This window comes from Nicotiana tabacum, chromosome 22, assembly GCF_000715075.1.
Source record: "Nicotiana tabacum cultivar K326 chromosome 22, ASM71507v2, whole genome shotgun sequence".
NCBI classification, from domain to species: domain Eukaryota; kingdom Viridiplantae; phylum Streptophyta; class Magnoliopsida; order Solanales; family Solanaceae; genus Nicotiana; species Nicotiana tabacum.
The window spans coordinates 4878471-4904913 of record NC_134101.1 but is presented as its reverse complement, the minus strand read 5'-3'; the positions used below and the strand labels follow the sequence as shown (position 1 = coordinate 4904913).

At 37.8% G+C, this 26443-nt stretch overlaps 2 protein-coding genes across 2 annotated transcripts; both read right to left on the bottom strand.

Annotated features, from left to right (window-relative positions):
- Positions 1-15288: 15288 nt before the first annotated feature.
- Positions 15289-17375, bottom strand: LOC107761497 (multiple organellar RNA editing factor 2, chloroplastic). Its single transcript, XM_016579719.2, has 4 exons — positions 16901-17375; positions 16575-16672; positions 16411-16476; positions 15289-15610 (listed from the first exon to the last, which is right to left on the bottom strand). The coding sequence occupies exons 1-4, from the start codon at positions 17284-17286 to the stop codon at positions 15468-15470; spliced, it is 693 nt and encodes a 230-aa protein (XP_016435205.1). The 5' UTR covers positions 17287-17375; the 3' UTR covers positions 15289-15467.
- A 1707-nt stretch (positions 17376-19082) lies between these two features.
- On the bottom strand, positions 19083-24495 carry LOC107761496 (glycolipid transfer protein 1). The gene is made up of 7 exons (XM_016579718.2): positions 24355-24495; positions 23056-23185; positions 22035-22090; positions 21370-21500; positions 21038-21173; positions 19891-20022; positions 19083-19367 (listed from the first exon to the last, which is right to left on the bottom strand). Exons 2-7 carry the CDS (start codon positions 23171-23173, stop codon positions 19332-19334), a joined length of 609 nt encoding a protein of 202 aa, XP_016435204.1. The 5' UTR covers positions 23174-23185; positions 24355-24495; the 3' UTR covers positions 19083-19331.
- Between the last annotated feature and the right edge of the window lie 1948 nt (positions 24496-26443).

Sequence of the window (26443 nt, the reverse complement as noted above, 5' to 3'; positions counted from 1 at the left end):
GGATTTTCCCAGGGCATGGACTTGTCTTACTTATTTATATTGTAATAAATTTACCTGGACATGGATCTTGTCCGTATCATTTGCATTTGGGGATATATTAGCCCACGGCTGGATTGACCTTATACGTTACTGAATGACTGACTGTCAGTCGATGTGTATATATATAAGGGTTGGAACACCCCGGGGCTGGACTAGCCATAAAATGTACCGAGTGACCGAATAATTGGTGACCAGTATCTATAGGAGGTCTTGCTACTCAGATGTCATATTCCTCATATCATGCAGTATTGATCTATTTCACTTGTACTGAGTTTAACTGTTGAACTTGAAAGCATGCCTACATTTCTGTACCATTATTTTTACAGGACTTTATCTACGGAGCTCATCATTTCTTTCAGCCCAGAGGTTAGTCTTGTTACTTATTGAGTTAGTTGTACTCATACTACACTCTGCACCTCATGTGTAGATCCAAGTACTTCCGGATACGGAGACTGTTAGATTTTAGAGTACGTTCAGTGGAGACTATCAAGGTAGCTGCTTGGCGTCTGCTGATCTTGTCTCTCTTTCCTGTTCAATTATTGTACTGTTCTATACTTTCTGACAGTGATTTTTATCGGTTAGACATTGTATTCATATTAGATGCTCATATACTTAGTAACACCGGGTTTTGGGAGTGTGATATTTGAAATTGTGAGTTTCTTCCGCTAAATTTAAGTATTTTATTCTCAAACTTGAAAGATATGGTGGTTTATTTAGATTGTTGGCTTACCTAGTATTGAGATAGGCGTCATCACGACAGGTGAGATTTTTGGGTCGTGACAAGTTGGTATTAGAGCTTTAGGTGACATAGGTCTCAAGAGTCATGAGCAGGTTTAGTAGAGTCTTACGGATCGGTACGGAGACGTCTGTACTTATCTTCGAGAGGCTGCCGAACCCTTAGGAAAATTTCACTTTCTTGTATTCTATCGTGCGGAATTGATTCAGCTTGAAACATAATTCTTTGAATTCCTTCCACGCATTCGTGTGCGCATGTGAGCGCTCAGTATCAGCTGTGTATCGATGTCTTGTGATTCCATGAACGAGGTTCGAGATGAGTATTCTGTGTTTTGGTGATAGGCCAGTCTGGAGGACTTGAGGCCATGGTTAGACCGCAGCTTAAGCTCGGTAGCTTTAGTTACAACTTGTACAATTGGACTCATATGTCCGGTAATGTCCCTACGAGTGAAATTCGTGGCTCGATGAGCGGTGGAATGGCCTTGTGATGGGTATGATGTGACCGCGGAATATGTAAAGACGATTTGAATATAACGAGAAGAGTTTCCTTGAAATGTAAAGAAAAGGCCATTGGGTGCTTGATTTTCGTTTTGATGTGACGTACAGTCTCGAGTATGGATGTTTTGAAAGATCTTTCACGTTGTTAAATTTCGGGACAAATTAAATTCTCATGTTTGGTTAATGAGTTTGGACTAAAAAAGATTAAGTTATTACATATTAATTGTGGCTGCGAAATGGTATAACAAGATGTCAGTTGAGGCTAAGCAGATGGGTTACCCCCTGCGGAGTAATCTACGTAGGTGTATTCCTTATAATGTTGAGTGGAGAGTTACTTTTCTACCAGCTAGGCGTATGTGTTGAGATTTGAATTTGAATCTTGTTGATAAAGTTGACTAGACTGTCACGAGAATAAATGCGAACTTAGCGGATGATTGAGGCATTTTATGGTGGGGGTTGCATAAGCTTGAGAAGAATTCTCGTTGAACAGACTGCAGTAATATGACAATAATAAAGTGTGGGTATTGTGAGTTATGGAGTGTTTTGTTGTATGGCATTGAGCCAAGTGGGGAGCCTGCTATTGACAATTCAATTTCATGGATATATGTTAAAAATTTTAGTTTTGGTCTGAGGCATACTTGTGGGTTAGTTATGACTTGTAGAGGTAGAGATCGAGGATGACTCGGATAAGAAAATTCCTGGATACGGGTTATAACTTTCTGAAAATATATAAATTATGGAATGATTAGGTTGTTATTTTGAAGGATGTAGTGCGCACGAAGTATGAATTTGAGTGGTCTTGTTAAGGCAAGGTTACTTCTTGGAGTGTTAGAGTGTGCTAAAGGAGAACGTGTCTTTTGGCCCGTTAGGGCGGTGCAATTTGAATTTGAGCAAAATGGGTGACTCTCGAGAAGGTTCTAATGGATTCTACACTTCAATATAAGAAAGGAATGAGAAATAATTTTTAAATTCACATAAGGTCCTTCAAAGTGGGTGTCTCGGTTGTGGTACTTTGTGGTGCTTAAGAAGAATACAGTGGCTTATGTGCTTTAAGGCAGTGTAGTTGTATGTTAGGATGTCTTGTAGTGAGCTTTGGGTAAGGATCGTGGAGTTTAGACAAGGAGAAGTGTCAACTTGAAGTTAGTTCAGAAGAAACTCGGAGATAATAGGACAAATTGGTAACAAGTTGGATCAGTATGGGTGATGGTATGCTCGGTTCTTTTGGTAATTATGATGTGGTGAGATTTTTTTTTTCAGATATTTTGATGAATGTTATAACTACTCGGTAATTCTTGAGAAGGGTGCGCATTTCAGAAGGCGCGTTGTGTTTTGACTTACGGATGCTCATCGGTATTGCAGTACTCACCTGGTTGATAGACTGCTGATATTCAAATTATTGCTATGTGGCACGGAAGAATTATGAAAGTATTCCTCATGGGGTTATCGTGAATGGAAGATGTGTTAATCATTTTAATGCTGGAGTTGGGATCAGTTACGGTGATTCATGTGTTTGATGAATTTGGAGACTGGGAGTTCTCAAAAGTATATTGTTTCGGGGTTGCGACCTATTTGAGGTGACTATTTTATTTAAAACTCAGTGGAGGCACTAGATGCATTAATTAATTGTGATAGTTATGCGCTATGAGTGCGCATATATGTGAGGTTTGAGCCCATGTGCAGGCATTAGAGCAAGTATTCATACTCGGAAGAGTGCTTAGGCTATAATATGCCTAGAGTTGACTATTAAGCGTAAAGTTATAACGTTTCCCGTATTCGTACCTTTGTTGAGAACTATCTGAGCTATATTTGAGGTTACAAAGAAGATGATTCCCTAAATAAACGGGGTAGTTACTAATTGTGCGTTAAAAATTGCCGATTTGAAGTGTGATAGCATACTTTGCACATGCTTACACTATAGCGTGCTATTTATACCAGTCCAGGAGCATGAGAATCTTATTTTATTATTATATACAAGTGTACTTGTTTAATTGCTCTTGTATGATATGGTGGGACTGGAGGCCTGTGACCATGCCAGGCGGATTATGTTATTGGCACGTGAGTTGTCCATGCGGGTCCAGATATTGATACGATAACATGTGAGTTGTCCGTGCAGGTTGATCTTAATGTGAGCTCTGGGAGAGCTGGTTACCGTTATTAGATTCGTGTGTCGTTGTAGAAGTGCTTGTTGAACTTACAATACGGTTCTCTACTTTGATACATCTTCTATTTTGGGTACAAGGTTGCGCAGTTGTGGATTGAGTTGTATTGGTGTGGCATGTCAATGGGATAGTTGTGTTTAATACTATAAGATCATTGGACCTAGAATGTGTACTATCAGGTTTGATTACGGTATATTGGGAGGATAATATTGAAAGTCGGCTTAGAAAGTGATTTTGGTTCTGGGTGGGGCGGGAGAGCTCTATGACTTGTCTATCTCATAATAGGTTATGAGTTTTTTGATTGTTTCTTTCATCATTGGTAGTGTACGAAGGTTTTGGAATGAGGTTCTGTTGAATGCGGGGTTTTAATACTTGTACTTGGTTGGTTTGGAGTAATTACTGTGATTGTGATTGGGAATGGTGTTGCGGGCATATAAGTTGTGTAGTATGTAATGTGATTATATCTGGGGTTATGGCTATGGCTTGATAGAGCTTGTTCAGACTTATACGGTGTGTGAGATTTAGATCTTGAAAAGAATTTTGGGTGTTAGAAATTGGGCTCTAAGTTTTGGGCTAAGGTTAAATTAATGATTTTCAGTTGTGTTATGTTGTCAGCCCTATATAGAATAGGGTGACGTGGGATCACCCCAAGTATGTGCATGGTAAGGAGGAACAGTGATTTAAAGGCTTAGGAACAACTCTTGGCACGTTCGAGGACGAACGTATGTTTAAGTGAGGGAGATTATAACGACCCGACCGGTCGTTTTAAGCATTTACGCTCCTTTCAACTATTTGAAGTCTTGAATAACTTCCTATGAGGTATTATGACTTGTGTGAATTGTCGGTTTTGATTTTAAGGTATTTCGGAGTTAGCTTGGAAGAATAAATTTCATGTTGGAAGCTCAAGTTGAAATAGTTGACCGGATGGTGACATATGTGTAAACGACCCCGGAATAGAGTTTTGATGATTCCAATAGCTCTGTATGATAATTTTGGACTTAGGAGCGTGTCCGAAAAATTATTTGGAGGTCCGGAGTAGAATTAGGCTTGAAATGCCGAAAGTTGAATTTTTAGGAAGTTTGACCGGGGGTTGACTTTTTGATATCAAGGTAGGAATCTGATTCTGAAAATTGGAATAGTTTCGTTATGTCATTTATGACTTGCGTGCAAATTTTGAAGTCATTACGGATTGATTCGATGTATTTCGGCACAAGAAATAGAATTTAAAAGTTCAAAGTTCATTAAGCTTGAATTGAGGTGTGATTCGTGATTTTAGCGTTGTTTGATGTGATTCGAGGCTTTGACTAAGTTCGTATGATGTTTTGGGACTTTATGGTGTATTTGGTTGAGGTCCCGGGGGACTCGGGTGAGTTTCGGGGTAGTTTCAGACCATTTCTAGGCCATTTAAAGCTGCTGGTTTTTGGCTACAGTAGTGTGCTATACGATCGCGTGGAATTGGCCGCGATAGCGAAGCACAAAATGGGAAAAAATGGCCAGTGAATCGCGATCGCGGATGGCCTTTCACGATCGCGTAGAGGTAATTTTCTGCTGCACTCACCCGATTTTGGAAGCTTATATCTCGCAATCTATAAGGAATTTGGAGATAATTCAAAAATGAAAGTTGTAGTCCTTTGTGTCTAGTTTTCAGAAATGTAAACCATTTGTCATTTGAAGTTGTGTACAAAACGTTATGATCATTATACTAGAGGCTGTCCGGAAGAAGTTGGACAAGGCTATTGGGGAATTTGTTCTTCGCGATAGCGGGAGAATAGCCGCGATCGCATAGAGTAAAAAAAGGGTTAGAAAAATTTTGTACTTCGCGATCGCGGGTTTTTTGCCGCGATCGCATAGGGTAAATGACTGGGCAGTAGATTTAAGTTCTGAAAATAGAAAATTTTGACGGATTTCAGCTCGGGAAGAGCCGAGTTTTGGGAGGGTTTCAAGAAAAACAACGGAGTAAGTGTTCTTAACTCAATATTGGTTAAATTACCTGAATCCATGGTTGTTTTTAACATTTAATTGGTGAATTAAGTTGAAAAATTATGAAAACCCTCTTGGTTTAATTTGGAGATTTGAGGGTCGAGTTGATGTCGGATTTGAGTAAAATTTGTATGGTTGAACTCGTGGTTGAATGGGCGTTCGTATTTTGTAACTTTTGTCGGATTTCAAGACATGGGCCCCACGGACGATATTTTGAGTGTAATTTCAGATTTTGTGAAAATATTAGTATTTTGATATGGAATTAATTCTTATAATTTGTGTTGACTGAACCAAATTAATGGTGGCTAGATTCGAGGCGTTTGGAGGCAAATTCACAAGGCAAAGGGATACCGGAGTAAAGAATTATACGATTTGAGATAAGTAACTCTTTTAATCTTGGAGCTGAGGGTATGAACCATGAATACATGTATTATGTGAAATTTTGGGAGTTAACGCACATGCTAGGTGACGGACGTGTGGGCGTACACTATAGAAATTGTGGCGTAATTGTTTCCGTGAAATTTTATAATCAAATAATCTTGGCATTTTCTATGTAGTTTTATGTGTTGAAGAAATTAAGGTGAGAATCATATTAAAGATCATGTTGAGGCTAAGTGCCAGTATTATTGGGACCCACATAGGTCGTATTGCTGTGAATTATTTGTTTTTAAATTGAAAATTTATACTCAGTCATATTTATGTCATTACATATCATATCTCAGTCTCTGTTGTTATTTATTGATACATTATATCATCATTTTTAGGCTATTTTTATGACATTGTGAGCCCATGAGAAAGAGACTGGAGAGATTGATGACTTAGTGAGGCCGAGGGCCTGATTGTGAGGATAATTATGGGATCGGGCTGCACGCCGCAGTAGGCCATATTGGCTTTATATGCTTTATTAAAATGGATCAGGGTTGCCCGCCTGCAGCAGGCCTGAATGGCTTTATATATTATTATTATTCCGGATCGGGGATGCCCGCCTGCAGTAGGCCAGAATGGCTTTATACATTATTATTGTTCTGGATCGGGGCTCCCCAACTGCAGTAGGCCTTATTGACTTTACTATTTTATGGATCGGGGCTGATCGCCTGCAGCAGGACCTATTGGCTTTATTATTATACGAATCGGGACTGCCCGCCTGTAGTAGGCCATATCGGCTTTATATAGCGCTTGGGCTGAAGGATCCCCTCCGAGAGTCTGCATACACCCCCAGTGAGCGCGGTTGATTTATAGCACTTGGGCTGAAGGAGCCCCTTCGGAGTCTGTACACACCCCCAGTGAGCGTAGATAATCATATATATTCGGGATGGACTTCCCAGGGCATGGACTTGCCTTACTTACTGCTTATATATATATTTGGGATGGATTTTCCCAGAGCATGGACTTGCCTTACTTATTTATATTGTAATGAATTTACCTGGACATGGATCTTGTCCGTATCATTTGCATTTGGGGATAAATTACCCCATGGCTGGATTGGCCTTATACGGTATTGAATGACTGACTGTCAGTCGATGTGTATATATATACGGGTTGGAATACCCCGGGGCTGGACTGGCCATAAACTGTACCGAGTGACCGAATAATTGGTGACCAGTATCTACAGGAGGTCTTGCTACTGAGATGTCATATTCCTCATATCATGCAGTATTGATCTATTTCACTTGTACTGAATTTAACTGTTGAACCTGAAAGCATGCCTACATTTCTGTACCATTATTTTTACTGGACTGTACATGCGGATCTCATCATTTCTTTCAACCCAGAGGTTAGTCTTGTTACTTATTGAGTTAGTTGTACTCATACTACACTTTGCACCTCGTGTGCAGATCCAGGTGCTTCCGGATACGGAGACTGTTAGATTTCAGAGTACGATCGGTGGAGACTATCAAGGTAGCTATTTGGCGTCTGCTGACCTTGTCTCTCTTTCCTGTTCAATTATTGTATTGTTCTATACTTTCGGACAGTGATTTTTATCGGTCAGATATTGTATTCATATTAGATGCTCATGTACTTAGTGACACCGAGTTTTGGGAGTGTGATATTTGAAATTGTGAGTTTCTTCCGTTGAATTTAAGTATTTTGTTCTCAAACTTGGTGGATATGGTGATTTATTTAGATTGTTGGCTTGTCTAGTATAGAGATAGGCGCCATCACGATAGGTGAGATTTTTGGGTCGTGACAGAATCATATTAAAAATCATGTTGAGGCTATGTGCCAGTATTATTGGGACCCACAAAGGTCATATCGCTGTGAATTATTTATTTTAAATTAAAAATTCATACTCAGTCATATTCATGTCATTACATATCATATCTCAGTCTCTGTTGTTATTTATTGATACATCATATCATCACTTTCGGGCTATTTTTATGACATTGTGAGCCCATGAGAGAGAGACTGGAGAGATTGATGACTGAATAAAGCCGAGGGCCTGATTGTGAGGATTATTATTTGGATCGGGGCTGCCCGCCTGCAGCATGCCTTATAGGCTTTATTATAGCACGTGAGTTGTCCGTGCAGATACAGATATTGATACTATAGCACGTGAGTTGTCCGTGCAGATTATAGTGCTTGGGTTGAAGGAGCCCCTCCAGAGTCTGTACACACCCCCAGTGAGCGCAGGTACCTACTAAGTGTGAATGCCGAATGATTTGGGAGGATTGAGTGACTGTGAGGCATGAGTGACTGTGAGGACTGAGTGACTGTGAGGACTGAGTGACTGGGAGGACTGAGTAAAATGATACTCCAACAGTATGCATATGATTTTATCACTGAGTTGGATCGTATTGACATGCACACATGACATACAGGCATAGAGATGAATTTTTCCTCATGTTGTACGATATTACATCATTCATGATTTCTCACACATGTTGACAGATGGGCATAGTGATGCATTTGTTTTACACGGGTTATCTGAAAAGAAAATAAAACATCTCATTTATTATTGAAAGGATTTCGGAAAAATTATTGTTTCCAAACTTATTCATATTTTTGGCAACTTCGGTAAACGATTTGGGTTTTCACTGATGTACTTGAAAGGAAGAATTACTATTTTTGAAATAGTGATTTAGCTGAGCATTTTATCTCTGAGTTACTTCTTGTATTATGGACTGTTGTGGACTATTAGTTTTAGACCCGACATTGGTACAAGCTCGTCACTACTTTCAACCGAAGGTTAGGTTTGTTACTTATTCAGTACATGGGATCGATTGTAATGATACTACACTTCTGCACCTTGCGTGCAAATGTTTGCTGCTGATGTTGTTGTGTTCGATGGGAGCGGGATTTGAAGATGTATCTGCATTCCGGTTGTAGCTGCCTCTTGTTCATGGTAGCTTTAGATTCATAAAACTCTGTTTATGTACTTTTCAAACAGATGATGTATTTATTTCATACCAGCTTCGTAAACTCTAGTCTTAAAAGCTCATGATTTGTACTACCAGTTCTTGGGGAATGTATAAGATTTAGTTATTTTCTTTTACTTAATTGTCTTGTTAAATTACATTGGAATTGGATAGTGAATAGTTGGCTTACCTAACGGGTTGGGTTAGGTGCCATCACGACTAGTTGGATTTTGGGTCGTGACAAGGTGGTATCAGAGCTCTATGTTCATAGGTTCTACAAGTCATGAGCAAGTGTCTAGTAGAGTCTTACGGATCAGTATGATGACGTCCATACTTATCTTCGAGAGGCTACAGGGCATTTAGGATAATTTTCCATCTTTCTTTCTTTATCGTGCGGAGTTGATTCAGCTTGAAATATAACTCTTTGAATTCCTTCCACGCATTCGTATGCGCACATGAGCGCTCGGTATCAGCTATGAATCGCCGGCTTGTGATTCCATGGACGAGGTTCGAGGTGAGTATCCTGTGTTTTGGTGATAGGCCAGTCTGGAGGACTTGAGGCCATGGTTAGACCGCAGCTTAAGCTCGGTAGCTTCAGTTGTAACTTGTACAATTGGACTCATATGTCCGGTAATGACCCTACGAGTGGAATTTGTGGCTCGATGAGCGGTGGAATGGTTGTGTGATAGGTATGATGTGACCGCGGGATATGTTAAGACGATTTGAATATGACGAGAAGTGTTTCCTTAAAATGTAAAGGAAAGGCCATTGGGTGCTTGATTTTCGATTTGATGTGACGTACAGTCTCGAGTATGAATGTTTTGAAGGATTGTTCACATTGTTAAATTTTGGGGCAAACTAAATTCTCATGTCTTGTTAATAAGTTTGGACTTGAAAAGATTAAGTGATTGCTTAGTAATTGTGACTGCGAAAGGGTATAACAAGATACCAATTTGAGGCTAAGCAGGTGGGTTATCCCCTGCGGAGTAATCTACGTATGTATGTTCCTTATATGTGAGTGGGGAGTTTCTTTTCTGCCAGCAGGGCGTATATGTGGAGAATTGAATTTAAATTTGGCTGAGAAAGTTGACTTGAGAATATTGCCACCAAAGCATCTGTAGAGTCTCACCACATCATAATTACTCATATAAATACCACGTGGTTTGGTCGAGTTAGAGGAATTTAGTTCTAATAGCTTGGTTATGTGCAGATGGATTTCAAAGTGTTCGTAATAGTTTCTACCATGGTTTGGACTGGATATTTTCTACTGGTGTGGGAAACGTATTGTGTATTGTGATTTTCTCCTGGAAGGAAGCAAGAGGAAGGTTTCTAACTAACCAGTTATGCAATTTGCTGGTGACTTAGAGTTGATAATGGGATTCTTGTGCTTGTCACATGATGGCATAATAGATGTGGTGTGGTGTGCGGGATTAGGATTTACATGTACAAGGTGACAGTTCAGTCTTGAAGAGAAGATAACGAATGTTGGACAGCATGGTCAGTTTCAAATATTTCGATGAATGTTATAACTGCTCGGTAATTCCTGATAAGGGTGCGCATTTCAGAAGGCGCTTTGTTTTTTGACTTACGGATGTTCATCGGTATTGCAGTACTCACCTAGTTGATAGACCGGTGATATTCAAACTATTGTTATGTGTCACGGAAGAATTATGAAAGTATTCCTCATGGGATTATCGTGAATGGAAGATGTGTTAGTCATTCTAGTGCTGGAGTTGGGATCACTTACGGTGATTCATGTGTTCGATAAATTGGGAGATTGGAAGTTCTCAGAAGTATATTATTTCGGGGTTGCGACCTATTTGAGGTGACTATTTTATTTAAAACTCAGTGGAGGCCCTAGTTGCGCTAATTATTTGTGATAGCTATGCGCTATGAGTGCGCATATATGTGAGGTTTGAGCCCATGTGCGGTCATTAGAGTAAGTATTCATACTCGGAAGAATGCTTAGGCTATTATATGCCTAGAGTTGACTGTTAAGCGTAAAGTTATAACGTTTCCCGTATTCGTACCTTTGTTGAGAACTATCTGGGCTATACTTGAGGTTACAAAGAAGATGATTCCCTAAATAAATGGGGTAGTTACTAATTCTGCGTTAAAAAAAAATTGTCGATTTGAAGTGTGATAGCAGACTTTGCACGTGCTTACACTATGGCGTGCTATTTCTACCAGTCCAGGAGTATGAGAATCTTATTTCATTATCATATACAAGTGTACTTGTTTAATTGCTCATGTATGATATGCTGGGACTAGAGGCCTGTGACCATGTCGGACGATTCATATTATTGGCACGTGAGTTGTCCGTGCCGTATGTAGGAATTCTATTTCTATAATAATTTATCTGATCTATTAATTTCCTTCCTCTACAATTGTGTACATGCACTTACGGTTATCCTCTTCACGAAATTTGAGGAGTTGGTTCTAACAATGCGGTTGTGGTAGTGCTTGTGAACTTGCAATACGGTTCTCTTCCTTGAGACATCTTCCATATTTGCATACACAGATTACGCAGTTGTGGCTTGAGTTATGTTGATGTGGCGTGTATGTGGGATAGTTGTGTTTAATAATATAAGGTCATTGGACCTAGAATGGGTACTATCAGGCTTGATTATGGTATATTCGGGAGGATAATATTGAAAGTCGGCTTAGGAGAGGATTATGGTTCTGGTTGGGGTGAGAGAGCTCCATGTCTAGTTGATCTGATGAGTGGTTATGAGTTTTTGATTGTTTCTTTCATCATTGACATTGTACGAAGATTTCGGAATGAGGTTCTGTTGAATGTGGGGTTTTATACTAGTACTTGATTGGTTTTGTGTAGTTACTGTGATCAGAAATGGTGCTACGAGTATGCGAGTTGTATAGTATGTTGTGTGATTATATCTGGGATTATGGTTATGGCTGGATACAGCTTGTTCAGGCTTATACAGTGTGTAAATGTCAAATTCGGGTCTTGAAAAGAATTCTGGATGTTAGAAATTTGGCTCCATAGTTTTTGGACTAAGGTTAAATTAATGATTTTCAGTTATGTTATGTGGTCATGCCTATATAGAATAGGGTGACGTGAGATCACCCCTGGGTATGTGCGTGGTAAGGTGGAATAGAGATTTGAAGGTTAAGAACAACTCTTGGCACGTTCGAGGACGAACGTATGTTTAAGTGGGGGAGAATGTAACGACCCGACCGGTCGTTTTGAGTATCACAGCCACGTTTCCCCATTTACTGCTCAATTTATACCTTATAGTTGATTTATGACTTATCGGGTTAGTTGGTTCAGGTCCGGAAGGATTTCGGAGTGAAATGAGACACTTAGTCTCATAATTGAAAACTTAAATTGGAAAAGTTGACCGGATATTCATTTATGTGTAAACGACCTCCGAATTTAATTCTGATGATTCCAATAGCTCTGTATGGTGATTTTGAACTTAGGAGCAAGTCCGAAAAATTATTTGGAGTTCCGTAGTGGAATTAGGCTTGAAATGCCTAAAGTTAAATTTTTGGAAAGTTTGACCGGGGGGTTGACTTTTTGATATCGGGGTCGAAATCCGATTCTGAAAATTTTAATAGGTCCGTTATATCATTTATGACTTATGTACAAAATTTGAGGTCAATCGGACGTGATTTGATAGGTTTCGGCGTTGTTTGTGAAAACTTGAAATTTCAAAGTTCATTAGGCTTGAATTGGGGTATGATTCGTGTTTTTAGTGTTGTTGGATGTGATTTGAAGACTCGACTAAGTTCGTATGATGTTTCAGGACTTGTTGGTATATTTGGTTGAGGTCCCGAGGGCTCGGGCGTGTTTCGGATGGTATTCGGATTATTTTCCTTCATTTTTGCAGTGCTGGTAGCTGCTGATTTCTGGTGTTTCAAACCTTCTTCGCGATCGCGAAGATTGGGACGCGATCGCGTAAGCTTATTTGGGGCAGGGGTATTTTTGTTCAATGTGGTCGCAGAGGAAGGAACGCGATCGCATAAGTGTATTAAGCCGTACTTCACGAACGCGTGGATGAGGTCGCGTTCGCGCAGAAGGATTTCAGCAGTAGATGAAGGAAGGTAATTGCTCTACGCGATCGCATGGGGCTGAACGCGTTCGCGTAGGTTTGAGAGGTAGTGATCCGCGATCGCGTGAGTGATTTCGCGTTCGCGTAGGGTAAAATGTGTGGGCAGTCTGCTTTGTGCTTCGCGATCGCGAGGCCATTTCCGTGATCGCGATTAAGAAAATTTGGGCAGTTGAAAAACTGTTTTTCGCGATCGCGTAGAGCAAATGACTGGGCAGAGAGTTTAAGTTCTGGAAAATGGGCCATTTTTGACGGATTGGAGCTCGGGAAGAGGCGATTTTGGGGAGATTTTCAGAGAAAACAACGGAGTAAGTGTTCTTAACTCAATATTGGTCAAATTACCCGAATCCATGGTTGTTTTTAACATTTAATTGGTGAATTAAGTTGGAAAATTGTGAAAACCCTCTTGGTTTAATTTGAAGATTTAAGGGTCGAATTGATGTCGGATTTGAGTAAAATTCTGTATGATTGGACTCGTGGTTGAATGGACATTCGTATTTTGTAACTTTTGTCAAGTTTCGAGATGTGGGCCCCACTAACAATTTTTGGAGTGTAATTTCGAATTTTGTGGGAAAATATTAGTATTTTGATATGGAATTAATTCCTGTAAATTGTGTGGACTGAATCAAATTTATTGTGGCTAGATTCGAGCCATTCAGGAGTTGATACGCGCAGAATGAAATTTCTGGAGCATTGTTTGGCTTGCTCGGCATTGGATTCGGCTTGTTCGAGGTAAGTAACTCTTCTAATCTTGGAGGTGAGGGTATGAACTCTGAATATATGTATTATGTGAATTGTTGGAAGGTGACGCACATGCTAGGTGACGGATGTGTGGGCGTGCACCATGAAAATTGTGATGTAATTGTTTCCGTGGAATTTTATAGTCAAATAATCTTGGCATTTTCTATGTAGTTTTATGTGCTAAAGAAATTGAGCTAAGAATCATATTAAAAATCATGTTGAGGCTATGTGCCAGTATTATTGGGATCCAGAGAGGTCATATCGCTGTGAATTATTTGTTTTAAATTGAAAATTCATACTCAGTCATATTCATGTCATTACATATCATATCTCAGTCTCTGTTGTTATTTATTGATACATCATATCATCATTTTCGGACTATTTTTATGACATTGTGAGCCCATGAGAGAGAGACTGGAGAGATTGATGACTGAGTGAGGCCGAGGGCCTGATTGTGAGGATGATTATGTGGATCGGGGTTGCCCGTCTGCAGCAGGCCTTATAGGCTTTATTATAGCACGTGAGTTGTTCATGCAGCTACAGATATTGATACTATAGCACGTAAGTTGTCCGTGCAGCACATGAGTTGTCCGTGCAGATTATAGCGCTTGGGCTAAAGGAGCCCCTCCGGAGTCTGTACACACCCCTAGTGAGTGCATGTACCTATTAAGTGCGAGTGCCAAGTGCGAGTGCCGAGCGCGGGTGCCGAGTGATTTGGGAGGATTGAGTGACTGTGAGGCATGAGTGACTGTGAGGACTGAGTGACTGGGAGTACTGAGTGAAATGATACTCTTAGAGTATGCATATGATTTTATCACTGAGTTGCATCGCATTGACATGCACACATGACATACAGGCATAGAGATAGATTTTTCCTCATATTGTACGATATTACATCATTCATGATTTCTCACACATGTTGACAGATGGGCATAGTGATACATTTATTTTACACGGGTTATCTAGAAAGAAAATAAAACATCTCATTTATTATTGAAAGAATTTCGGGAAAAATTATTGTTTCCAAACTTATTCATATTTTTGGCAATTTCGGTAAACGATTTGGGTTTTTAGTGATGTACTTGAAAGGAAGAATTATTATTTTTGAAATCATGATTTAGCTGAGCATTTTATCTCTGAGTTACTTCTTGTATTATTTGCTTTATGTGGTTATACACTGTTGTGGACTATTAGTTTTGGACCCGACCTTGGTACAAGTTCGTCACTGCTTTCAACCTAAGGTTAGGTTTGTTACTTACTCAGTACATGGGGTCGGTTGTACTAATACTACACTTCTGCACGTTGCGTGCAGATGTTGTCTAAAAAACAATCAACTAGGGAGTGGAGACCCTATGTTGGAAAAGCGACTAGGGAGTGCAGATCCTATGTCTAAAATAAAATAGACTAGGGGGTGGAGACCCTATGTTGATTTATTTCATACCAGCTTCGTAAACTCTATTCTTACAAGCTCATGATTTGTACTACCAGTTCTTGGGGAATATATAAGATTTAGTTATTTTCTTTTACTTAATTGTCTTGTTAAATTACATTGGAATTGGATAGTGAATAGTTGGCTTACCTAACGGGTTGGGTTAGATGTCATCACGACTAGTTAGATTTTGGGTCGTGAAAATGACATCTCAAATAGTACATCACAAATAAAGTGTACTTGTAAAATTTTACACATGAAAGAACTTGCTTGAGCCATTACTGACAATTAAGTGCTCAATCTTTTCAATGTTTCAGCTAAATCACTGAATGTCCCATAACAATAGAGCTTACACGAAAGCAAGAACAGGACATACCTTCTCTTCTCATGATAGAGTCTTTTTTCCCCAACCAAGATACATAAAAATAGGAACACATATTATACAAGAGGTGAGTTGTCACCGTGAATTCTCACGGCGCCTGACGTAACGTGTTCGGTCATTATATCTGGGTCTGTCTTGAGCCCTTTGGGGCACTGGCTCCACTCTTCTTTGTCTTTCAGGTGACCTTTGAACTATCTCTCCATTCACAAATAGCTCAGCTGGCAGTTAAAAAAGATGTTAAAGATGTATATCAGGTTAAAGTCTAAGATACAATGATGAGATACAGAGGGCGCCAACATGATAGCTATAACACAATATCACAAGACAAAGCTCAATTCTTGTCAGTTCTGTTTATTTACTAAACAATGATCTTCAGCGCAAAACTGGAAGGACTTAAAAGGGAAAACAAAGGAATGAAAAGCAGGACCAGGAAGTAGGCTAAAGGTATTAAACGTAGAATTAAGGAGCACCCATGCCCATAACAGATCAAAATGGTTGAGTACGTCTTTCCAGGGTATATATAACATATATTGAACACCCTTATCCGAAAAATTAATATATATAGATAAAATATTAAGTTTTAGAGGTATATAACATATATTGAACACCCTTTGTCGAAGAATTTTTTTCACTCGTTTCAAGTTTGAACAACTTTGGAGAAATTTCTGGCTTCGCCAAGTTCTTTCCTACACATCATTATAAAAAAGTAGCAAACTTTCCAGTAAAAATCATCACTAGAGGTCCATCACCATGACCCTTCTCAAAAGGAATATATCTTCCTTTATCATGATTTCCAATGAGTTACTTTAGAAGGATAAACCCTTAGCACAAATATTAAGCTAAAAAACGAGTTGGTTTTGAATGAAAAATACTTGCGACTCATATCAAGCACGGACAAAAGCTACAGTAAATCCTAGCAAGTGTAGCGCAAATGTGGAAAAGACCAAATGAAATTAGAGAGAAAAAGCTCATTTTTTGCATATTAGGATAGGAAAGTCAGAAAAGGAAAAAGCTGTACCTCCATAATCCTTGTTCTCAGGGTCAACATACGAATCTGGAAGGACAAAAAGAACACCAGGCAAACCTATACAGATTCCATAAAACACAAAGTTTTCAGATTTTGCACGAACAGCAAACTTAGGCATTAGCTGACACAATAGATAAAATGATCCAAACACAGACCTTCAAGCTTATTCGACGTCTCCTCATCAATCTCACATCCAAAACCAAAGTATCTTTCACATGAAACATTGTATATCCTCTTCTTAGCCTCTTCTTCACTAAATATCACAATTCATAAGAAATATTTCACATGCCTCGGTAAGTACTTTTTTTTTTCCAGAAAAATATCGCTACAGAAAATCAAAGGCACATCCAGCATAAAATTATTTATGAGGCCAGACTACATGCATAATTCATATAAACATTTAAAGTAAAAATTAATTCATTTACGTTTAGTTATATTTGTTTTTTTATTCATAAACAGTAGAAAGAGCACAAACAATTACCTTCCAACAACTTTGGCTAAAGTTTGTATGTAACAATCAATCATTTGCTGCTTCGTAGCACCTTCACCTCCAGGTTTATCCATAACTATAAGCCAGTGCTCGTAATCACAACCGGGAAAAAGCGGAGCCATTTCAGTGGGCGGGCGGTCCCCGAAGTTCGACCCCGAATTAAGGGGGGAGTAAGCGGAGCGGTTGGCTCTGCATCTGGTTGTGTTGACCCGACCCGTTTCCGGAGCTACTACCCGGAGGGAATGGGAAATCGAGGCCGTGGAGCGGGTTTGAAGGGGGAAATTTGCGGGTATGAATTTTGGGTTAGGGAAGAAAGGTTCGAAGTCGAGGAGAGTTGGAGAAGTTGCACGGAATGCAGTGGATGTTGTACCCGCCATAGTGATCAGAGTTTGTAGTGTGTCGGGGAGGATAAGGGAGTGGGTTGAAGAGGAGCGGGTTTTGTGGGTTTAGCAACAGATGACGAAATTGGAAAAATATCTCCGAAAGAATAGACAAGTACTTTGGGCGTTGTATGGACCGAGCCAGACAGCTAGTTGGGCCAGTTCTAGGGAAAAGCCCATATTGGCAAAACAAATTTCTTTTTCAATAATCAAGAAATTTTTGAAGATTAGTACAACAATATTCGAAATTCAGTAGATAATGAATTCGTCATTTTTTTATTTTCTACTTAAATATTAAGCTTTTATTTGTAATAGAGTTCGAAGTTGAAACTTTATTACCACTAAATCACAACGTATATCAACTTTTGCAAAGAAGATATTATTTGTCATTCATCATGCGGCTCATGATGGATGGAGCATCAATGATTAATACGAATCTTAGCTTAATTAGACTATATACGCTATATAATTTAGCAATTATACAGCCATCATTACTGGAAAGTGCTATAAGTGAGCATTTTATGAAGGAAGATCAAAACTCAAATTAGATGATAATCGCGAACTGTTTCTTCGGTAAACAGAGTTATGGAGTTATTTTTGCTTTTCATTTTCTTAGTTAAGACTTAAGAGGGATGCTATTACTGTGTAGCTTCGTCTCATTTAATTTTACAACTTTAGTTATGCAGGTATTAGTTATGTATGTATTAGTTATGCAGGAATAAGTAATGCAGGGATTAATTATGCATGTATTAGTTATGCAATGTTGAGTCATGTTGGGATTAGTTATGCGATAGTTATATAAGAATTAGTAATATAAATGTAATGTGAGTGTTATTTATTATTAGCTTACTTTATTTTATTAAAATTGTTAGTATAGTTTAAATATATATTCTTAAACAAAAAATTGCAAGTTTGAATAAAGGGCATTTTTGTCATTTTGTGTTTTAATATAAGTATTACTAATACATGTATAAGTTATTCCACTTTCTACCCTAAATAATACATGGATTCTCTCATAACTTATACATGTATTAGTTATGCGGAAAAGAAAAACAAGAACCAAACATTGTATTAGCAATGCTACATTTTATGTGAAAAAGAGGGGGAAAAAAATCAAACATTGTATAACTTATGCTAGCTTCTATGTGGAGATTATTTTTTCCCTTTCTTTTAACCAAACAATGTACAAAATTATCCTAGTTTTAATACATGAATAACTCCTCTCTAACCGGCTACCAAGCGACTCCTAAATGTACCAATTAACGTTGTTTTGGCAATCTCGATCCATCCTACAGCCCTATGCTTTCATTGGGTGAGGCTTAAGCAAAAAACCTCGACTACTTCATAGAATACATGCTATCTCCGACCAGCTCAAGTACCGAATAACTATATCCACCAAAGCTTAACTTTTTCCACGAAAGCTTAAGCAAAAATCCTCGACGACTTCATAGAATGCATGCTATCTCCGACCAGCTCAAGTACAGAATAACTATAACAACCAAAGCTTCAGCAAAAAACCACCTGACACCGTTGTCTCTGCTGGAATTTGAAGAATTTGAAAATTTTGAAAACTTTTCCTTGGTTCATTTTAACCACATCGACCGCTAGGCTACACCTTTGAGTGTTGGTTACTTAAGCCATTTATGGGTTTGTATTTTTCTATAAACAGCTGTTAAATCTTAATATGTTGAAACAGGACAGGGACAAACTTGTAATTTTCACAAATAAATAGAATTATGCGACAATAATACTTACTGAACAATACATTCACTTGAAGTAAGAAACATGTAAAGTCATAAAAGGTGATCATGATCTGGAAAATCAAATTAAATATTTGAGTCAAATTGTTCTCCAGAATTACTTATTGTCTCAATCCAGTTCCTTTCATTTTAAGTTACAAACCAATGTCTTCCGACAAGAAAGCTCATTGTCTGCTGTTATAGCTACTCATGGTACAACAGGATAAAGCAGGAAGTATGCTTGTTTCAGAAGTTTCTCACAGTGTGGATGAATCTCAACTGAGTTGCAAACTTCCTTTAGACTTAAGATGCTTTCAGACCATCCATTCCTACGCTGGCCTGCAATGGCAACAACGGTAAACAAGTTTTTACTGTCACCGTTTATATTCCCTGAATTGAAATGCAAGAAAACATGATACTACTTACTAGAGGCCCTTCAGCTATTCCACGAGTTAATCAGTCATGCAGTGAAAATTGACGACAATTACCTATACCCATTTGAGAAGTGATGTGGAGCCAAGATTTGAAATTTAGTGGTTCTGAACTAGCCACCGTACCTATATCTCTTCGTAGTTATTGGGTTCACAATCAAATATTTATAAATATTTAATGAATTTCCTAATATAAATACAGGATCTAGCAAAAGCTACTCGGTCCGTCCGAACCCATACGTAATACTCTAGCTCTGCCCCTGGAAGCGGATCCAGGAAGATCTAAAAGATCAATATGCCGGAAAGTGGAGCAAGTTCTTTTTTCTTTTCATTCTTTAGGTAGGGCTTGGGAAAGAACAACTACAATAGTGTAAGCCCAGCAAAAAATCCAAGTATCTATCTGATAGATATCCGCCAATAAGAAATCTTACCAGGAACTTGTGGTTCTCTTCGAGAAGCGGTGAGAAAGTAGTGCAGAACTGTCCAATGTCACTGTTAATATCACCAGTCCCACATATTACATCCATAAATTTCTTCCTATCTGGAGCGAGCTTCATTGCCACCTGTAATTACAGTTCAGTGTTGTTAGAGAGAGAGAGAGAGGAGTTCAAAAATAGCAATAACTAAAAGCAGATGTCTGGCTGGTTGGTCCAACTTCAGTATAAATTTTAATAACGGAGTGAAAAGCTATATATATATATACTGCAACTTCACCTCTCAACAACAACAACAACAACATACCCAGTAATATCCCACACCGTGGAAAATAAAAACTTCACCTCTCAAGCGAAAAATAAAAACTACACTCCGAGTTGACAAAGAAGAAAGCATTTTAAAGAATAACTAATCTAACATGAACATGAGAGGAAATATAGAGAAAAATGAGGATGGCAGAAATTTTAATTTCGGAATGAAAAGCAATAAAAATATATATTTACTGCAACTTCACCTCTCTAGCGAAAAATAAAAAACTACATTCCGAGTTGACAAAGAAGAAAGCATTTTAAAGAATAACTAACCCAACATGAACATGAGCGGAAATAACAACAACAACAAACCCAGTGTAATCCCACAAGTAGGGAAATGAGTACGCCTACCTTATCCCTACCTTGAGAAGGTAGAGAGGCTATTTTCGGTAGGCCCTCAGCTCAGGAAGAACATGAGAGGAAATATAGACCAAAAAAAAAGGATGGCAGAAATATCAAAGTTCTTTCCCCCTAAATATCAGTAAAGTGCAGTTCACACCATTAGTCAGCAGCAGCATATAAGGCCACTGGGCTTAGACCAACATTCATATACTAGGAAACAACACTGAAGCTAAATGTGCATTTGACTGTCTATGACATATCTTAAAACTATAACGTTAAGAAAAGAGTATAGCCGCTAAGCAGATAATATTGGTAACCGGAACACCAAAATAAGCCAACATGGATTTTCTCTGGAAAGATCAATAGTAGCAAACGCATTCCAAGACCAGAAGGTAGAATCTCATAGTCTGCATGGTAAGTATGGGGAAAGATGCAACTGTTCCAGATCAATAGCACTAGAAGCGAAGTTCAGGGCATATGAAACAGTTACCGTAAAACTTGAACTCGCTAACCATCCATGAAACTTTTTCAACGTCTTGCTGTATGAATCAGAGCAAGCTTGTGACATCGCCCAGTCCCCATGGTCCAGTAAATTCCTGAACAGCTCCACCAAGAAATCCATAGCCCTAAAGACATAATGACAGATTCTTTTAATTGCAATTCAGTTAACCAGAATTCTAATGCATTGTGGAACAGCATGGACATGCATGCTGCTGAGTGATTTGTATGAGTGAGCTCTGAGCATGGGAAAAGACATCATCGAGAAGATGAATGGCTGCACAAAAGAGATTAAGTTAGATGAGATAGAGAATTATTCTCAACCTTGTCAACCAAAGAAGACCATTTGTGCAACTGGAAGAGCCTTTTGCTGTCTTCGCTTCAACCTCTTCTTGCACCATGCTGTACAAGTTTGTATATTTTGTTGGGTTTGACAAGTACTTGTTTTCTAACCTCTGCAGCATCAATATTCAATACTAGATTTTAGTAATGAAGCATCTAAAATTTTGCAAAAACGAGATATCGGCTGGGTTTCCTAGCTATATGCAGCACTGCAGCAGGACAAAGTCAACAGAAGACATTTGCATGGTTCAAGGAATGAAGTGCCCAAGAATATCGAGCAACATAACATAGAAGGTCCTCAACCAAGGTCGAGCTAGTTCAGTTGCCTGGCCGAATAAACTCATTGTTCTCAAGATAATTACTCTACAAAATGTGACTAAAACCCATTATTCAGACATGCTGGATTACAGGAAAGCATTATCTAACAGGGCTTTCCTGCTCATTCAGGGTAGAGAAGTGGTAGAAAGGCGCAGAAGAGAAAATTATCCTGCACCCCCAAATAAAAGGACTTTACTAGAACAAATGCTGTGAAACTCCAAAATCAAAAGCATTTTTTACTGAGAAATAGAAGGTAAAATATAAGCAATAGAAAATAAGCAGACAAAAAACCAGAAATGTTCAGTTAAAGCAAAAGATGAGAGACTGACCGTTATATTTCCACCAATATCAGACTTGACCAATGCCATGGCAGCTCCAAACTTTTCTAGATTTAGAACAAAACAAAGAGATAATCAAATAACATGCGTCCAACATTCTTTTGAGATGTACAAGACAAAAATGACTAAGAATCAGTGGTCCTTTACAAAGGAAACTGAAACAGGGAATTCAAATTAGAAGCTTTATGCAACATAGAAGTGAGAAGAAGAGAAAATACTTCGACAAATTACCATTACATCCTTCTGGAAGGAACGAGCCCTTGGGATAAAATTCTATTCCCAAGTTTAACTCGCAACTAACATTTAAGAGTAAGAAGGGTTTCCAGGCTTGGAGTATGCTTCAAAAATTTGAAAAAAACTTGTTTCAGAAAAAAAGTTCATTTTTTTTTTTTATGTTTTGCAACCAAATACCAGGAAAGAAAAGTTTAACTTTTTGCAAAAGCCAAAAAAGCTATTCTTTCTTGATTTCTGGTTTTAAAACAGTTTTTGCAAAAACAGATATTATATTTTTGTTGAGACTCTTCTTCAAATTTTTGAACCAAACACCAAAATGTAACATTTCAGCTTCTTTTTCTCCAAGCTCTATCTTCAAAGCGACATCTTGATAAATACATAGCTCAGGTAGTAGAAAATGCAATGCCATCACATCATACTTGCCAAGATTGAAACATTATAAGGTAGACACTGCAACATCCTAATTTCTTGCATAAATTATAAGAGGGTTAAAAGTCCAATTTGATCAATTTCATAACCCGATTTCATTGGGAAAATTAAGATCAAGCATTAGATTGACAGAGAAAATAAAAGGAGCTTATCTAGAGTATTATCTATCAGCAGTACCAAGAAGCTCAAGTGACACTCTTCATAAAATTAAAATACCAGGCTAACTTTTTTTTTTTTTGACTATTCAAGAAGTCAAAGCAGAAGGGATCAGTGAAAATGTATAGTTGGATGTCAAATGAACGCAGGAGAACAGATTAAAAATTCCAAGTTAAAACACAAGATATAGTACCTATTACGGGTAATATGTGTTTGCAGACATCTAAGAAAGGTTTGGTAAGCATTACTCCTTCCTCAGACTTGACATGTTTAATTCCTTCTAAAGCAGGGGCAAAGACTGTGCCTTCCATTACTGTGCTTTACTGCATCAGATTATAGCATCATAGCAGTTAATATCCCAGGGAAGTACATTTACATGTCAATTTAACAATTAATCCACAAGTTTATCCAACACTAGTGGAAAGCCTTGACAATAATGAAGCTCAAAGACAATAAGACGTAAAACTTCTCTTATTCTTGAAGCTAAGGGTGGGTAATATCAACATATAGTCAAAAGAACCTCCAAAAGTTATTACAAGCTACATATTTAGATGCCAAGCCAACCAATTGAGAAAATGAGCAGAACTTGAGATTACTGGATTTATTATGATAAAGGCAACAATAGAATGCTACAAAGAGTAAGATACAGTAAAGAACAACCACAATGTAAAAGAATCAAATCCTGATAATCAATTAGCAATGGTTGTGCCACTGTACTCGCTACTTCTTTGTAGTAATAAGTTCAAAGTTAGTATAAATATTATTTTGTAAAATTATTCAACTATAGATAGGCCAAGCCGAAAATTGTCGATGCATCCAACCACTTCAAGCAACGAAAATGATGGTACTAGCATAAATGAATTGACAGACCGAACAATCAAACGCTCAGATCACCAGATTACTTAGATTCTTATTATTACATCAACTTGAGTATCCATAAACTTAGCTTCAGAATTTGCATGATCAAATTCAATTAATCTTCGGCATCAGTCTACTACTCTTGAATGATTTAAGCAAAAGATAACTGACTTTTTTGGTAAGCCTATGAATCTACTCCAAAAAGGATCAAAAAACTAGTTTGTTCAATGTTAATAGCAAGCAGAAGCGGATCAAGGATTTAAAAGCAGTTGATACACTTCTAAATAATACAAACATACACACACACACACACAAAAAAAAAAAAAAAAAATTAATCTTTATCTGTAAACTTTCTATATGCATATGCATAATCGGAGTACAAGCGAGTAAATATACTTGCACTCACTGCTCATATGATGGATCCGCCTTTCTACACGCAATCTAACTAAATGCATAACAAATGCTCGTCCAATCAAAGGAAGTTGATTTTAATTAAACAAAAAAGGAGTCAAATAAGATCTGAATACATGAATGCAAGATCGATCTTCAAATTTATTGAATGATACAAGTAATTGAATGAGTCGAAGCAAAATGAGCCCGTATGGTTGAGAATTGAATATTGACACAAAAATACCTTGTGAATATGCTCTCTCTCTGAATATTCGAGCTTCCGAAGAACGCTACTGTCAGTGAGAGCAACAAATTGAAGAAGCTTTGATATTTAATTATTTATACGCACACTAAGGACCACGGCGGGTTCGGTGGTTGCGAAACGAAGGTGCGATGTCGTTTTGACTGCGCAAATCTACTTGTGTATATTTTGCCAAGTTTGGAGAACTAAGTGGGCGTTTCGACATGAGAATTGTAAAATTCTAAAAACAAAAATAAATTTTTTTTTCAAGTGAAAATGGTATTTGAAAATTAGAGTTTGTTTGAACATAAATATAGTTTTGGGTTGTTTTTGAAATTTTGTGAGTGATCTGAGTGAATATTTTGAAAAATAGCTTTTCGGTGTTTTTCAAATTTTCGAAAAATTTCAAAATTCATCTTCGAGTGAAAATTAAAAATTTTATGGCCAAACACTGATTTCGAAAAAAGTAAAAAAAATTCGAAAAAAAGTGAAAAAAATCTTATGTCCAAACGGGTTATAAGAGTCAATTGTTTTTTTATAAGTTTTAATTGGGATAACAAATTTTAAAATTTTTTAATAATTGCATACTTAGAGATGGTATAAAAAGAGCCATAATCGTAATTCCTTTATACTTAACAAGATTGAAAAACTCCATTTACATTTTAAAGTTTTTCTCTTCTATAAATTGTCCGTGCAACGGTTAGACATGTGCTGATATGGTAACTTTCTCTAAGACACGTATCTCAAAAGTATGACTCTCACTATTCAAAAATGATAAGTATATATTTGAAATCCTTAATTCTAATGAATTTATTTCCGAACAATTTGATTTTTTCTCTTTCTTTTCTCGTTGTATATTTGCGTGATATTATCTAATAGAAATCTTTGAATTCTAAGATCGACTCGAAAACTTTGTGTAGGCATATAAATTTTATTGAAATTAAATCCGTAAAATAATTTGGATTATATTTTAAATTCAAGATATATTAATTCAAATAAATTTATTGGGCTAATATAATTTGATTAGTTATATAAGTCCAACATATATAGATTAAATAAATAAGTCTTAATCCATTGGGTAGCCCAGTTAATTGGGCTAAAGTGATGAGCTCACTTCATTAAACCCAAGATATCATCTTCCTAGAGACCCAATTTGGTGCCACGTGTCAAATGACGTGGCGCGCCAAGTCAAACGAAAGAGATAATGGGATCATGCCACGTGTCAAAATGACAAGGCATGCTAAGCCAAATTAAATGGCCAATAAAATTGCACCACGTGTGCAAGTGACATGTTCTGGCCAACAAAATATAGCCTTGTCACACTTCAAATTGATTGGTCAGAAAGAGTTTGTTCTTATCGTAACTCTTCCCTCTCACAACTATAAATAGGGGTCTTCATAATCTAGAAAAGACACCACAAGTTATAACAAGAAGCAAGAGGGAGCTCGTGGATCAAACGTTGCAGATTTCTCTAAAAGTTACAACCATTCAAGTATTCTAAGGATTAAAAGATCAAGACGAAGATTCAAGAACAAGCTGCAAGCCCTTGGATTAAAAATACGTCAAGATCAAGATGAGTCCTCAAGCACTTGGATTAAAATAAAATAAAATTCAAGATTGAGCTCGAAGGCTCTTTTATTTACTGTTGAAAAGAAGAATCGGAGGAACCATTGAGATTGTAATACTCAAATATTTGAAATAAAATACTACGATTGTTGCGATATTTTCAGTCTTGATTTTATTTTCTCGAAATAATTTATTGTCTACAAATTCTGGCATACCCGGTGGGACAATTTCTACCTCTCATCTCAACTTTTCAATCACCAAAGTTCAAAAACATCGAAATGGCTTCACAAAAAATTAACTCCAGATCAACTTCCATTAAGGCAGCTAATTTTAGGTTTTATGCTGATGTGGAAAGCATCTTCGATGTTACTTTTGGAAGCTTTGGACCAGTTACGAGGAGCAAAGCAAGCTCTTTAGCATAACAAGCACTCTAAGTGTCGTCTGCATCAACCCCTATTTTCGGATCTTCATCCTCAAAAGGAGCAAGATCTTCCACAAACGCACCCGAAGGAGGAAGCGATGTTGT

Coding starts and splice junctions, on each gene's coding strand:
- LOC107761496 (XM_016579718.2), bottom strand. CDS start 23,173: ATGGAAGGCACAGTCTTTGCCCCTGCTTTAGAAGGAATTAAACATGTC. Junction 21,501..22,034: donor ATATTGGTGGAAATATAACG/GTCAGTCTCTCA, acceptor TTGATGCTGCAG/AGGTTAGAAAACAAGTACTT. Junction 21,174..21,369: donor GGTCTTCTTTGGTTGACAAG/GTTGAGAATAAT, acceptor TTATGTCTTTAG/GGCTATGGATTTCTTGGTGG.
- LOC107761497 (XM_016579719.2), bottom strand. CDS start 17,286: ATGGCGGGTACAACATCCACTGCATTCCGTGCAACTTCTCCAACTCTC. Junction 16,673..16,900: donor TTAGCCAAAGTTGTTGGAAG/GTAATTGTTTGT, acceptor TGTGATATTTAG/TGAAGAAGAGGCTAAGAAGA. Junction 15,611..16,410: donor TGAGAACAAGGATTATGGAG/GTACAGCTTTTT, acceptor TTTAACTGCCAG/CTGAGCTATTTGTGAATGGA.